At 57.9% G+C, this 13,834-nt stretch overlaps 1 protein-coding gene across 4 annotated transcripts in view; it reads right to left on the reverse strand.

Annotated features, from left to right (window-relative positions):
- Window positions 1–3,992: 3,992 nt before the first annotated feature.
- WNT4 (Wnt family member 4) overlaps window positions 3,993–13,834 on the reverse strand; it is a 29,078-nt gene continuing 19,236 nt past the window's right edge. For 3 of the 4 annotated variants that reach the window (XM_045476055.1, XM_045476058.1, XM_045476057.1), the window contains 3 exons: window positions 7,899–8,030; window positions 7,665–7,807; window positions 3,993–7,010 (listed from right to left, as the gene is read on the reverse strand). In XM_045476055.1, the coding sequence (XP_045332011.1) occupies window positions 6,543–7,010; window positions 7,665–7,807; window positions 7,899–8,030 (743 nt within the window). In that variant the 3' untranslated portion in view covers window positions 3,993–6,542. The remainder of the gene's footprint in view (window positions 7,011–7,664; window positions 7,808–7,898; window positions 8,031–13,834) is intronic. The other variant, XM_045476056.1, reaches the window with a different exon arrangement.

A 13,834-nucleotide genomic window follows, 5' to 3' on the forward strand; every position in this document is an offset into this window, starting at 1 on the left:
TACTCCTCCATACCTTGATGCAGGCTAGGTGTTCTAGAGCAAGTGTGGGAGCAGCCCAAAGAGAGTTCAGGCCATGGACCGTCAGCCCCTTCCTGCTGGGGTTGAGAGCCTAACGGCCTTTCTGGCAGGCTTGGAACTGGACCTACACCACCTTCTGCCACACTAGCCAGGGCAGGGGGCAGTGGGCAGGGCTACTATTTTCAGCTGTGGCTTTGTCAGCCCCAGCACTGTGACTCCAGCCTTCCTCACTGTCTGCCTTAGAGAAAGCTGTCTACAGAGCAAGGCATGGGTCCCCAGCAGAGTGACAGAGTTGACTTAGCCCAGCCAGAGACCTAATGCTACTTTGTGGAGAGGGGTGGCTTCAAGGCCCTTTGGCCCAGGACTGTCAAAGGTAGGTCTAGGCCAACAGTGGGGTGAGGGAAAATGGAGACAGTTGTTGGACTGGAGGAGAGGCCTGGTGACAAACTCCATCCTGACTCAGAGTCTGAAGACATGGGCTCTGACTGTAGGCAAGTCTCTTCCTTTCTGTGAGCCTCAGTCACCTTGTCTGTGAAACTGCCTCTCAGCTGGTTTACCCAGTAGGAAATACCTATGTGCTCTTGCTTGCTTGTGATCATTAAGTAGGATGACGCAGGTAGGTGGTGATTAGTGTGGGCCTGACCCCACAGTCAGTCGGTGCTTAGTAAGTGTGGTACTGTCGCGTATGGATGATCACAGCATCCTGAGGAGCCCAGCTCATTCTGGGGGGCTGTGTCACTTTCCCAAGTGGAAACTCCAAGGAGGCTGCAGTTCTTGAGGTTGTTGCAGAGGCCAGAGGTACTTAGGTAGATGAAGAACCAGATTGAAGATAGAGGGTTTGACTCAAAAGGGAGATGGTCCCCGGCTGAAGGCTGTTGTAGGTGGAATCAAGAAGTGGGGAGCAGGAGTAGGGCCTTGTTTAGGGCCTGGGCTCTCCCAGCGGTTGCGAGGTAGGACTAATTACGTCCAATAATTCCTGGTCCAGGACCAGCCTGTGCCAGAGTTTGCTCTGGATCCTTCCTGCCTCCCTTGGTGCCATCCACCCAATTTGTCAGTCTCTGGATCTCAAGTTTCATCTTCTCCAGGGTCTCCCTTTGTCTTCTTGGTTGTGGGGCTTCTTGCCTAGCCTTCCCAAGTCTGGGCGTGTTGCTTACGGGACTAGAGACTGGCCCTGCTCCACGGTCATATGCAGTCTGATCTCCCACTAGACCACGGGCCCCTTGAGGGCAGGGTCTGGGTCTGAATTGTCTCTCGGCTCCTGTGTCCAGCGTGGAGCTTGCAGTCCTTGGGTCCTGATCAGAGGGCCCGGCCCCTCTGGACTTCAGTTGTTAGTCTGGCCAAGGCAGCGCAAGCCTGAGCTGGCCCCTCTCCCTCACAGGTGGCATGGGTAGGGGTGGGGGTGGGGGCTGAATCAGAGTACATGGCTCCTTGTGTCCAGCTTCCTCTTCCTGGCTGGCCCAAGGCTTGGGAACAGTGGCTGCCTTTCTGGGGCAGCCAGGGAGCCTGGCCAGAGTATGCTCTGTCGGGCACTGTCGGCTCTTCAGCAAGCCCTGGTCCTCCTCTTAACCTAGAGAAGGCCCCGGGTTATTGGTGTTATTCTTGGCGGACCACCGGGCCCCTCAGCAAACAGGGAGGCGAGTGTGCACCCGGCCTGGGCCTGTTTGTGTTGGCCTCGCCAGGCGGGGGATTAGCTCAGCTGGGCTGCTAATTGCCTCCGAAGTGCCGGCCGGGATGCTGACAAGGGCTGGGCCTTTAGGCCCCTCCTCCCCGGCAGGCACTATGCCAGGCTTGGGGGCCTGGCCCAGGAGGGCCCCTTCTCTCCCCTGTCAGCGCCTGCTTGGCCTAAGACCCTTGAGATGCGGGCAGGGGGTCACCAGGGCTGGCGGCTCAGGAAGGAGTGGGGGGAGATGCCTATGAAGTCATTGCCTGGGCCAGGGCAGGCCATGCTCCGCCCCTTCCCCCACACCCCTCAGACCCCCTCCCCCTTTCTTGAGTCAGACGCCTTCTGAAGCTCGGCACTTTCTCCTTTTGCCAGGAAGCTGCTGGGCTCCTCTGCCCAGATGCCCTCTGGTCCCTCAGCACTGTCCTCTCTCTCTCCTTGTGTGTTTCCCTCTCTGTTCCTGTGTGCCAGTCTTCCCAACTTTCTGCTTTTTCCTTACTGTCTTTCTCAGTCTTTCTCAGCCCCTCTCAGTTGCCCGGAACGCTGTACTTTCTGCCTGCCTGTGTTCTTGCCCCTTTCTTGGCCCAAGACCTCAAACTCTGCCTCTGGTCTCCTCAGACGTCTCTTGGGCCACTGGCTGTCAAGCAGGGGCTGAGAAGGACGTCCGCTTTATCACAGCCTCACAGCCTTTCTCAGAGACCTTCAGGCCTGACTCGTGAGGACAGCTGTCAAGAATGGATCTGGACATAGGCTCTCTCCATGAGCTGACCTTGCCTCGGAGTCCTGAAAGCCTTCCATCCTCATAGGCAGAGCCCCTGGGCCCCACTACATGTGCTTCCTACACTGGAGCTCTTCCTCCACTCCTTGGCCCCTGTTTCCTGTCCTAGCCCTGCTTCTCAGCCACATTGAGACCTGGGTTCAGCCTCTCCTGCTGGTGCCTAGGGGCAGCTTTGCCATTGCCTTGCTTGCTGCTGCCTGGGTATCCTGACCCCTGGGTTCTCTTGTCTCTGAGGACCTGGGGATTTCTGTCCTGAGGCATCTGTCGGTGTCTGATTTGGGGGATGGGGCCAAAGTAGGATCATCTGTCTTTAGCTCCTAACTCTCTCTCTGATTTCTTCCTTGTTTCATCCTTCTTCTGGCCTCCTCAATTTTAGAGCCACCTTCACTGCCTCCTACATTCCTGAAAAGGGAATAGAAACATTCATAATAGTAGCTGCCATTTGTTGAGCTTTACGTATTTTATTCAACATCCCCAAGAAATAGGTTCTATTACTATTTAGCCCCACTCGAAGTTGGAGCAGGGGGAATAGCCCCCTATTAATATCAGAGGAAGACAATGAGTCCCAGAGAGGGATGATGCGTTACCCAATTTTCCATACAGTGAAAAAGTGGCAGCACTGGAGTCTAACGTTCGATTGTAAAACCTGGGTCCTTTCCCCGGTTCTAGGAGATGGTTGGGTATGGAGACCATCGCCTCTTTGTTCAGCCGTCTTTGACCCTCTGTGTCACCAGTTTCCCACTCTTGCCTTGGCCCTGACTTAAGGATGAGGTGTCCTTTTCTCTCCACCCGTCCTCCAGACCCTTCCCTCCCTCCATTGTCCCCTTCCCCAGTTCTTCACTAATCTGCGTGCACCTCTGCTGTCTTAAAAGCACTTGCTTCAGCCATTCTGTACCCCACTAAACTTTTGGAAAGCCAAGCACATAGCAGCCTAACTGCTTCCAGGCTGGTGTGAATTTGCTGCAGGGGGCGGGGACTGGGGGGACATCAGGGCATGTCTCCCTTGGTAAGCACTTCACCAGGCCGAGGTTCCTGAGAAGCCACCTTGGGTCTTCCCATCAGCTCTGGCTTGAGTTACATGCAGTTTTCCATCCAGACTTCTCATCCTGACCAGGCTCCAATTCTGGAGTGGACTCATAGCCACAGGCCTTGGATCCCTGGCAGGAACTAAGTTCTTTTCGATTTGGTCTTTACCTTCTCAGTTGGCACCCCCTTCACCAGACCCTCCTCTGTCATTGTATTTGTTTATCCTCTATATCAACTCTCAAGAAGGGTTCTGAGGCCTTGGCTCAGGCCAAGGCTTAAATAGCTGATTGTGGCTCGATGAAATGCAGGTATAGCCTCATGTGTTAAAGGGGGATTCCAGACAGCATGCAGGTGGGTTTTTTCTGTGTGGCCATCAAACCAGTAGTTCAGACGGAAAGAGGGCCAGGAGGGTCCTCATATCTAGAATTCGTTAAGTAGTTGTCTGTGTTTTTCAGTGTCCTTCCCCACGTCTCTCTCCTCCCTTTTCTATAAAAGAAGTCACTTTCACAATTACAAGATAAAGAAATAATCATTTTATCGTGCATCAGACTATTTCATGGGGGTGTCACAATGGCAAGGGGCCTAGTATAAAAATTAGAGGATGGGGTATGGGCAGCAGAGGGGTAGCAGCATCCAGAGCTGGGGCTTCTCTAGCCCTTGGCCTCAGAGGACATCACCTTTGCCTTGTGGAGACTAATGGAGAGAGTTTCGGGCAGGACTTGGAACCTCTGGCCAGCTTCCAGAGTGGGTGGGCTACGTAAGGCATGGGCTGGTTCCTCCTCTTTATTTGGGACAGTTGGGAGCTGGGTGTTTCCAAGGAAGCTCCATTTTCATGTAGCTGTGGGTCCCTTTGGCCTTTGGGGTGCTGGTGATGGTAGGACGGGGCAGAGGTTCCTAGATTCTAGTCTGCTTTACAGAGGCCATACCCTTCAGAACCCCAGGGTGGTCAGCTTTGAGAGAGCCCCCAGGCAGGTGGAAAGGTGAAGCCTGTGAGCAGACACAGACCCTCTCATTTTTTCCTGGGGCAGTATCCATAATACCAGCATCCAGCCTGGACCTTCCAGTCCTCTGGCTCTGAGGACAGGATTTGGGGGTGGGGGAGAGTGGCTCTGCCCTGTCTCTGGAGGGGGAGGGGTCTCCCATGCTTTCTTTGTCTGGGTCTGGCCTCTGCCAGTGAGGGATAGCATTTTCCCTGGCACTGAGCAGAGAGCTGAACAGAGCCTGCCAGAGGAGCAGTGAGTCCAGCTGGGCCGCTGTGGGGACACTTAGTGGGCTCAGCTTTCATCCACATCAGAGCCTGCCGGCCCCAAGATTACCCCTCATTCCAGTGTGGCTGCAGCATCTCACTTGGTTTTGGCCTTCTTGGATGGACGTTGAGCAGAGAGTTTGGCTTGGGGCCAAGGGTGTTGACCCTTTCTTCGTGAGGAAGCCAGCTCCAGGAGGCACAAACCACAAGGTCTGGAGGAGAGCTTCTACAGGCCGGAACCCATATTCTCAGTCTGGGACTTTGAATTCAGACATGGAACCCTGGAACCAAGAGCTTGGGGTCTGAGAATCTCCAGCTGGGGATCCCAGAGCTCAAGATCTCGAACCAGGAGCCTGGGGCCCCATTAAGGGGGCAATTTGGAGACTGAGCTGACAGCGAGCTCCTATGGTGGCTGGGAGCCCACCTGAGAAGCAGCAGTGGGTCAGGCCGAGTCTTGCTGTGTGCATGTCCTGGTCACAGAAGTTTGGGCTGTGCTCCTGCTGGTTTGGCTGGGGCGCAGGGCCAGGCCCAGGCTGCTGGTGATTTCTCTGGGGGGCTCTTCTTCAGTGCCCAGGGTACCTGGGGGCAGGGTCGCCTCAGCTGCGGACACCTCACTTCGCCAGCCTTCTAGCTGTCCATCTTCTGCGCCCTGGAGCCATGTGGCCGCTTGTCTAGCCTGTGGTCTGTGGCTTCTGCTACTTCCTGGCCCCACTTCCTCCCCAAGGAGACCTCCAGTTCCTGGGCCTTTGGGTAAGGCGCCCAGGAGGAACCTTGTCTGGAGGGCTCTTCTGGCTGTGCTTCTGATTAGCGTGCTCTGGGACCTGGCTGAGCAGTGCCCCCTCTGCTGTAAAATGGGCACAAGCATCTCTGTCTTGTGCACCTCCCAGGACTGTTGTGATCGTCCTATGGGATGGCCCAGTACAGGGCTCAGACGATGGTATTTGCTCAGTAAATTCGGTTCAGTGAGTGAAATAATGGGTGGGACAGGGCTTTTCCACTGGCCGGGTTCCTCTGCATGTGTGATGTCCATTCTTCGTCTCACAGACGAGTGGCACTGTGAGGAGACACGTCTAGAGGTGTCGCTGCAAAGGCCTGGCTGGGACCTCTGGTCCAAGATGGCAGCTGGTGCTCCTGTCTGGGAGTGACCAGGGAGTGGCGGCTTTGACTGGGGAGGCTGGGTGGGCTGGGCTCCAGGGTGGGACTAGCACCTTCTCTTGCCCTTGTCTCGCCTGCTCTTCCTGCCTGGAGAAGGTCCCACAGAGACTGAACCTCCGGCCGCCCATGGAGGGCCAAACGAACCCTTTGCCCTTGAGCTGGTATCTGCCCGTTCCCTTTCCAGGGGCTTGGGAGACCAGGCTGAAGCTGCCAGGAGGGGCCGGTGTGTACGTGCAGGGGTGCAGCTTCCCTCGAGATGGCACTGATTTCCCTGCCATAGGGCCGCCTCCTTCCCTACATGGCAGGGTCAGTAGGCATGTGACCACCGCTCCTCGTTACCCAGCTGAAGTCTGTGAGTAGAAAAACAGATGTAGTTAACAACCGAGTGGTCAGCAGTGGCCACATGTGGACAGCCAGAGGCACGAGCGAGATCCCTTTGGTCAGTGGCGGCCACAAAGGCCCAGGCTTCGAGGAGGCCCTGGCTGGTGCCCTTGGGGCCGCCCGCCTGGTTTCAGCAATAAATAACAGGAGGACCCAAAAACCAAACCAAAACAAAAAGTACAGCCAGTATCCCTTGGGGTAGGTGCGGGGGCGCTGTTTAAATTACCGGCCTCCCTCCGGCCGCGAGCTGGTTGCTGGCGCGGGGCTGACGCTGCCTGTCACCGGCACGTGTGCAGCTCCACCAGCCGCTGGCACTGCCGGCACTTGACGAAGCAGCACCAGTGGAATTTGCAGCTGCAGCGCTCGGCCAGCTCCACCTGGGCCGTGTGGAAGCCCCGGCCGCAGCACAGCAGCTCGCAGCCGTCGATGGCCTTGGACGTCTTGTTGCACGTGCGGCCCCTCGTGCCCAGCACGCCGCTGCGCACGTCCTGCTCGCAGAAGTCCGGGCTGGGCTCCAAATACACCAGGTCCTCATCCGTGTGCGGCTTGAACTGTGCGTTGCGCGGCACCAGCGCCCTGGAGGAGCCCACGCGGCGTGGCTCCACCTCGGTGGCGCCGTCGAACTTCTCTTTGAGTGCGTGGCCCACCTGGCGGAAGGGCGGCACGGCTCGCCAGCACGTCTTTACCTCACAGGAGCCCGACACCCCGTGGCACTTGCACTCCACCCGCATGTGTGTCAGGATAGCCTGCAGGGGGCGGGGAGGGGAGAGGGGCCATCAGGAGATGGCCAGCGGGGAGGCTGGGGCGGGGCCGGGGACCCGGGGCGGGGCCGGGGACCCGGGGCGGGGCCGGGGACGGGAGCACGGGCGTCCTGCTTCCGGAGTGAGCACCCGCCGTCTGCCAGGGTGGGCTGGTGGGCTGTGTTGGGGACGGTGGGAGACGTTGTCCCTGCCCTTGGGGCACTTGCAGTGACGGAGGAGAAACCTCCCGAAGGGCATCGTTCTGGAACTGCGTGGTGAGGGACACGATGGGGGGCAGGACGGGAGAGGTGCGTTGAGTCTGCAGGGGAACCTCGAGCAGGAGCAGGAGCAGGAGCAGGCAGCCAGTATCCTAGTTAGCGCACACGATCTGTGCATCCACACGAGGTTCAGATCCTGGCTCTGCTGCTTATTAAGGGTGTGTGTGTGTGTGTCGTACGCGCTTCTGTGACACCTGCTCACCTGTCTGCTCCCCCACCCGCCGCCCCGTACCCCTCCGGCCCACGCAAGTGCTGGTGGGAGCCTGCGCAAATGTTCCCGAGTGGCGCAAGGGTGGGAGAGTGTTCCAGGCGCCCTGCCCAGCCCGCCCCCGCCCCCGCCCCCGCCCCGGTGGTGGTAGTGGCAGGAGAAGCGCCACCCTACCTTCCTGCCAGCCTCGTTGTTGTGGAGGTTCATGAGGGCGCGGCTGGATGAGGCCCCCTTGCTTCTCTCCCGCACGTCCACGAAGGACTGGGAGAAGGCCACGCCATAGGCGATGTTGTCCGAGCATCCCGACCACTGGAAGCCTGTGCAGGGGGTGCACAGTGGCCGTGGTGAGTGAGGGCGGGGCCGCCCCCCTTCCCCCCCCTCCCGCCCCACCCCACCTCCCACACTTACCCTGTGGGCTGACTCCATGTACCGTCCGGTCACAGCCACACTTTTCCAACTCCCCGCTGCTGCATGCCCGCGTCACCGCAAAGGCCACACCTGCTGAAGAGATGGCGTACACGAAGGCCGCCTCCCGGGTCCCTGTGGGAGGCAGAGGGAGGGCAGGGCTGGGTCCCGGGGCTCCGCCCGGCTCCTTCCTTTGTCGTGGGGAGTGGTACCTGGGAGCCCCTCGAGGCAGGCCCGTGGAGACGGGGAGGCAGGCCTGCCTGACGGCTAGGAGGTGCCCCGGCCGTGTGTGTGTGTTCTGCCCGGACCAGCCACCGACTGCGCTTGCTGCGTCCCAGGCGCTGCTCGCCGTTGGACGTGCGCCGATCGGCTCGTGTGCAGAGCACCCGTGAGGTAAGGAGTCTATGGACGGATCAGCCGCCTCGTCCCGGGTCACACAACACATGGCTGAGCAGGCAGACGGTCCAGCCGCAGTGCCCCGACTGGACTGAGGACACCGTGGTCACAGCCTCTCTCCAGGGCGCGTGGTTAACATCATCAGGGGAGACAGGACAGGTGCGCAGAGCGGAGCCGCCTTACCGAGACTGCCAGGGCCCTGAAACAGCAGAGCCGGACCACCAGCCCAGGTCTGGCTTCTTTTAAAATCTGCATTCTATTCGTGCCTACCCCCCAGCTGCCCCCCGCGCCCCGAGGGGGTCCCCCTGCACTATCAACCCGCCCCAGCCCTTTCTGCTGAGGCCGTTTTGCTTCCTTCCACCCGTGACAGTAAATCGTAATAGTGACGGTCCCTACTGTTTACCAGGACCAGTGCTGAGGAGAGGATGCCCCTGCTACTGGGGAGCCGTATTTGTGCCCATTTCACAGATGGTAAAGTGCGGCTTTGGGGAGAGGAAGCGATTTGTTCCCAGTCACCCAGCAAGGAGGTGACAGAACCAGGACTCAAACACAGGCCCGTCTGCCTCTGCTGCCTGTTCTTCCCCTTCTGCCCCCTGACTTCTTAGCAGTCCTGTCTTGGTGCCTGTCCTCGCCCCCTGCCTGAATGGGTGTTTTTATCCTCCTAGGAACGGTGCCTCAGGGTGTAGCTGCTGCGGAGCCTCTTTCTGGGCCTGTGGGTGGTGCTGGTGGTGCGTGTAGTGCACGTGCACGTGGCTCGCTGGGTGTGTGACCAGACAGGCCCTGCTCTTCTGGGTTCTGTGAGGGCCTCTGTGTGCCTGTGACTGTCCTTCTGTCTCTTGCTGGAGTGTCTGTGTCCGTAGGAGTGGAGGGGGCAGGTTTTGGCCCCGTGGTTGGCAATTACCACCGTGACACCCAGGCCTGTGCTCTTGGCTGCCCCCGGGAGCAGTTGCCGTGGTCAGATGGAAACAATCACCTCCTCTGTGCCCACGTCTGTGGACAGGCAGCAGAAGCCGAGCGCTGGGGTGGGGGGGCGGCTCAGGCCCTGGTGGCTCCGGACAACCTGTTCTGTGTTCCGCCCTTGAACTGGGGGTACTGCCCACCACGCACTTCTCCACTGCCCACCCTCTGTCCTGGCTTGGCCATTCTGGGCCAGCATCGGGGGCCTTGGCCGGGGCCACGGGACCTCGACGGCCTGAGGTGGAATCCTCTCCAAGTTAATCGAGGCTAATAACAGGATCATGTTGGTTGGTTTTGTGCTGTGGCCGCCCAAAGAGGGACGACTTTAGTTTCTGGTATTTCTGGTATTTCCAGGCCTGAACCAGCACAGATCTTCGCCCCAAAGACCAAGGGGGAAGGGAAAGCAGGAGATAGGGCCAATGGGACTGGTAAGGTGGCCCCAGCGCTCGGCTGGGCTTGGTCCTTACTCCTGCTTCTCCGGACTCTCGGGCAGCCCCTGGTCCTCCCTGGATATCTGGGCTCCTCTCCTCCCCTGAGTGCTGGTAGCCCTGGTGTGCAAGGTTCCCTGTCAATTTGTTCAGGGAGACCTCTGCCTCATTCCCCAAACCAACATCCATCTACCGGGACTCCAGATCCCCCTTGCCCCAGCCTTGGGTACAGGACCCTCTGGTTTTCTCAGCTTGGGAGTGGGCCTGAAGGAAGAGATCGTGGAGGGAAAATCATAAGAGCTAAAGCTTATAGAGAGCTCCCTCTGTGCTGGGCACTGACTAAGCACTTCACATAATTTATATGCTCTTCACCCCAACCCTATGGAGAGGAGACTTTTCATCCTCTGTTTATAGACGAAGAAGCTGAGGCACCGAGTAGTGAAGCAACTTGACCAACAATACCCAGTCAGGAAGTGGCAGAACCAGAATGTGAACTTAGGAAGTTTGGCTGCAGAGCTTTCAACCTTGACATTGTCCTCGTGGAGCCCAGAGCCTGCAGGAATACACCTGCAGTGGATCGCTTCCTACCTCCTGTGTGTGAAGCCAGGATGGGCTTTCTTAGGTCTGCCCTAAATCTTAAGTTCTGTAAGACAAGTTCAGTCCCATTTGTGGGCTCCTTACTGGGAGATGGTGAGCAGTTGGCCTATGCTCCACACCGGAGGCCCCAGAAGGCCTGGAGAATGTGGCCAAGCCGCCATGCCCCTAAGGCCCATAGCAGTGGCTCCAGCAGCCTTTTCTAACTGGCTCTGGGTCCCAGCCCTTTGACTCCAGGGCTGCGGCCCCTCCTTGCTCCTCTCCTCTGCCTGGGTGTCCAGGCTGGAGCCTTGCTCACTAGCGGGGCACCTGGCAGAGACTGCCATGACAGAAAGGGACTGTGGCGTTCCTGCAAGCCTAGCAGAGGGAGATCCCCACATGTCACAGAAGATAGCTGCCCCCTGGTCGGGGTGGGGGTGGGGAGGGGAGGGTTGCCTGTTCCAGCTGCAGCAGGGAGACAGATCTGGCTTTGTCCTCCTGGGACATCAGAGCTGGTGGTAAGGCAGACCCCTCGGTGCCAGTAGCTGCCCTGCAACCTGCTTGGCCTTCCATGAAGCCATTTGCCACACCCCACACCCAGCTCCTTTCTTCCTCCTCCCTGGGCTCCAGCATGTGGAGCGGAAGTGGCTCTGCTGGGTCCCACCTCAGTGGCATCTTTTCAAGGTGCCAGGGCTGCCTGGGGTTGGGAATTCAGAGGGGTCCTGTGGACCCAGTAATAGCTCCCCTTTCTGAGGGCCTACTAAGTGCCAGGGCCTTTCCAAGTGCTGTCTATGGCTCACGACAAATGGGGCACCCAGCTCTCTCTCCAGCTCTGTTCTGGAGGAAGGAGTCCAGGACCCTGGGGTCCAGGTCCCTCAGCCGGTCAGCGGCTCAGCGGGAACCAGAACCGAAGCCTGGGTGAGTCAAAGCCCATACCCTTCTGAGCACGTCACGTGCGATGCCCCCCGCCCCCCCTGCCCCGATGTGGGAAGGAAGGACATTCGAGTAGGAAGAAGTGTTTGGAGAAGAAGCCGTGGATGCCGAGTTGGGCTTGAAAGAAGCCATGGACATAGTGGTCCCCTGGGCACCAGGCTGGGGTCCTGGTGGGAGGGCCATTTGAGCATAACTCACGTGTTTCCAAAGCAGACCCAGGGAGGGAGTCCTGGGAGGTGGGGCAGGACAGGCCCTGGTCTTTGAGAAAGACACTGCCCTGTGCTCTCCCCTTCCCTGCCCCCAGCCTGCCCTCCCAGTTTCCTTTGTTCTCTTAGCTACAAAAGCTCACCTTTTCTTGAAACCACCTCTAGGAAGCCTCTTTGGATTTAAGAGATGATGGAGCACAGAGGAAAGAGTAAATTAAGACTCTTACTAGCGGCGTGACTGTCCTCTCTGAGCCTCATTATCCCAACTCTAACAAGGGCGAGATAGCGCTGCCCAGACAGGCCAGACCCCACACTTCTCCCACATTTCCTGCCCTCTGTCTTGGACCTCCCAGGGCTCCTGGTGCTCTCGCTGGCCTGCCTGCCCCCAGGATCAGAATCAGGCTGCAGGTGGTTTTATCATCTAAGTGTCTTGCTTGTTTGCCTGGCCAGGCAGTCCCCATACTTCTCCTTTGCCCCCTAGCACCCAGCACAGGGCGGTGCACAGAGTAGCCCTTGGAGACAGGGATGAGTATTGGGAGAGTCTGGATGCTCAGGCAGCAGGACTGAGATCTGTTCCTTGCCCTGCTACTTCCTAGATGTGTGATTTCAATTTTCTTGTCCATAGAACGGGGGCTGATGAAAGCACTGACCTCAACAGGTGGTTATGGGAACCTAATGAGGTAAAATACAGAACATGCTTAGTCTAGTCCCTGGCACATAATGGGCACTTGAGACATATTTTGTGATTATTGTCGTGATTAATGCCATTTTATTCATTTGCAAACAGGGATCATTAGGGCGCTTACACCCTGAAGGCCAGGCAGTCAACTGTGTGTTTGCCATCGGGCTAAAAGCTTCCTTAGGGCAGAGACACTTCCTCCCTTGCTTGCTCCCTCACTAAACATTTATTGATCACCCACTGCAAGCCCGGTCCTATGCTACACTCCAGGGAAAACGAGGTAGATTTGTCCTTAAGCAACTCCCAGTGGCGGAATGTCTCTGGGAACCCACCCCAGCCCCCCTATAACTTAATCTGATGGCACCTAAAGGCTGGCCTGGAGGTCACCCAGAAAGAAGGCATGTTCTCACCTTCCCTGAGCCCAGCACAATGCCAGTATGAGGAGCAAGGTGAGAAGACAGGTTTTGGTAAGTCACAGCCTAGGACTGAGAAGTGTTTACTTCTTAACTCTAGTCTGATGTTACAGTCAGTAAGGTGTCTGGACGATGTTAGACTCGCAGAGGTTGGGAAGGTGGGCCTGGGTTTGAGTCTTCACTTTGCTTCGGCCAGTGCACCCCATCGCCTCGCCACCATGGCAGCCAGAGGCTGGAGGGCCTCAAGGCTCATTGAGTCCCCTCTCCCTTGGTCAAGGTCACAGAATGAGATGCGGGGAGGCAGGCAGAGGCACGGCATTGCCCACAGAAGGAGGGAAGAGGAGAAGAGGAGTTTGCATTGCTTTGTCCACCTCTCCCTGCCATGCTTGGGCCAGCCTGCTCTGAGACCCCAGTGTATCCTGTTCATGGCGACCTTGAACCCTGGCCAGACTCTGTGGCTTTCCCTCCTGTCCTCAAGCCTTTTTTATCCATTCAGCACATACTTACCAGTGGCCTACCATGTGCAGGTGCTTACTCTAGACTCTGGGACAAAGCAGTGACTAAAACGTACAGAGGCCATCCCACACCTGGCCGTAATGCCTCCTCGGCCAAGAACTGCCTCCTGCCCTCGTTCCCGGCCATCCCGGATGCTAATTTCCCCAGGTTTCTGGTGGATTTCTAGCCTGGAGCACACAGTTTGGCCCTCACTTACACGGTCCTCATTGTTCACCATTATCTTACCACCCATCTCGCCTCAGTAGGCCAGGAGCAGGGTGGAGGTGGTGGGGTGCTGGGGTGTAGAGTTGGAGGCTGCGAGACCTCAGCAATGTCTGCCTGTGGGGCTCGAGTGCCATCCAGCCCTTCAGAGGCATCATCTCTGAATCCTGATGGAAATCCCAGGAGGTTGGTCCTGAGACTGTCCCCACTTTATGAGGCTAGGAGAGGGAACAGACCCTGCCTGAGATCTCAGGGCCAAGAGTTGGCAGGTCCCGGAGCTGGGTGTGTGTCACCACCCTCTGCTTGCTGGACCTCCCTTCTTGGCAGTAGAGTAGGGGCACGCCACACATTCAAGAGTTGTCATGAGGGCGATCTGAGGCAAGATGGCACACAGGCGGCCGTCAGCAAAGGGTTTCCTTTTCTTCTCCAAGTATGGGTTGGCTCCTGGGCCTCCGCCATGTCTGAGGCCATGACCCCAGCCAGGCAGCTGATGAATGTGGGCACCAAATCAAGCTCACCCTTGCCATCACCCCAAAAGCTGGTGGCCACCAAAGAGGCCTGCCCAGACTGGCTGCTGCTGTTGTAGCTGTCCCCAGTGACAGCAGCTGGTGATGAGGATGGCTTTTCTTGGTCGGGG

This window comes from Leopardus geoffroyi, chromosome C1, assembly GCF_018350155.1.
Source record: "Leopardus geoffroyi isolate Oge1 chromosome C1, O.geoffroyi_Oge1_pat1.0, whole genome shotgun sequence".
NCBI lineage: Eukaryota > Metazoa > Chordata > Mammalia > Carnivora > Felidae > Leopardus > Leopardus geoffroyi.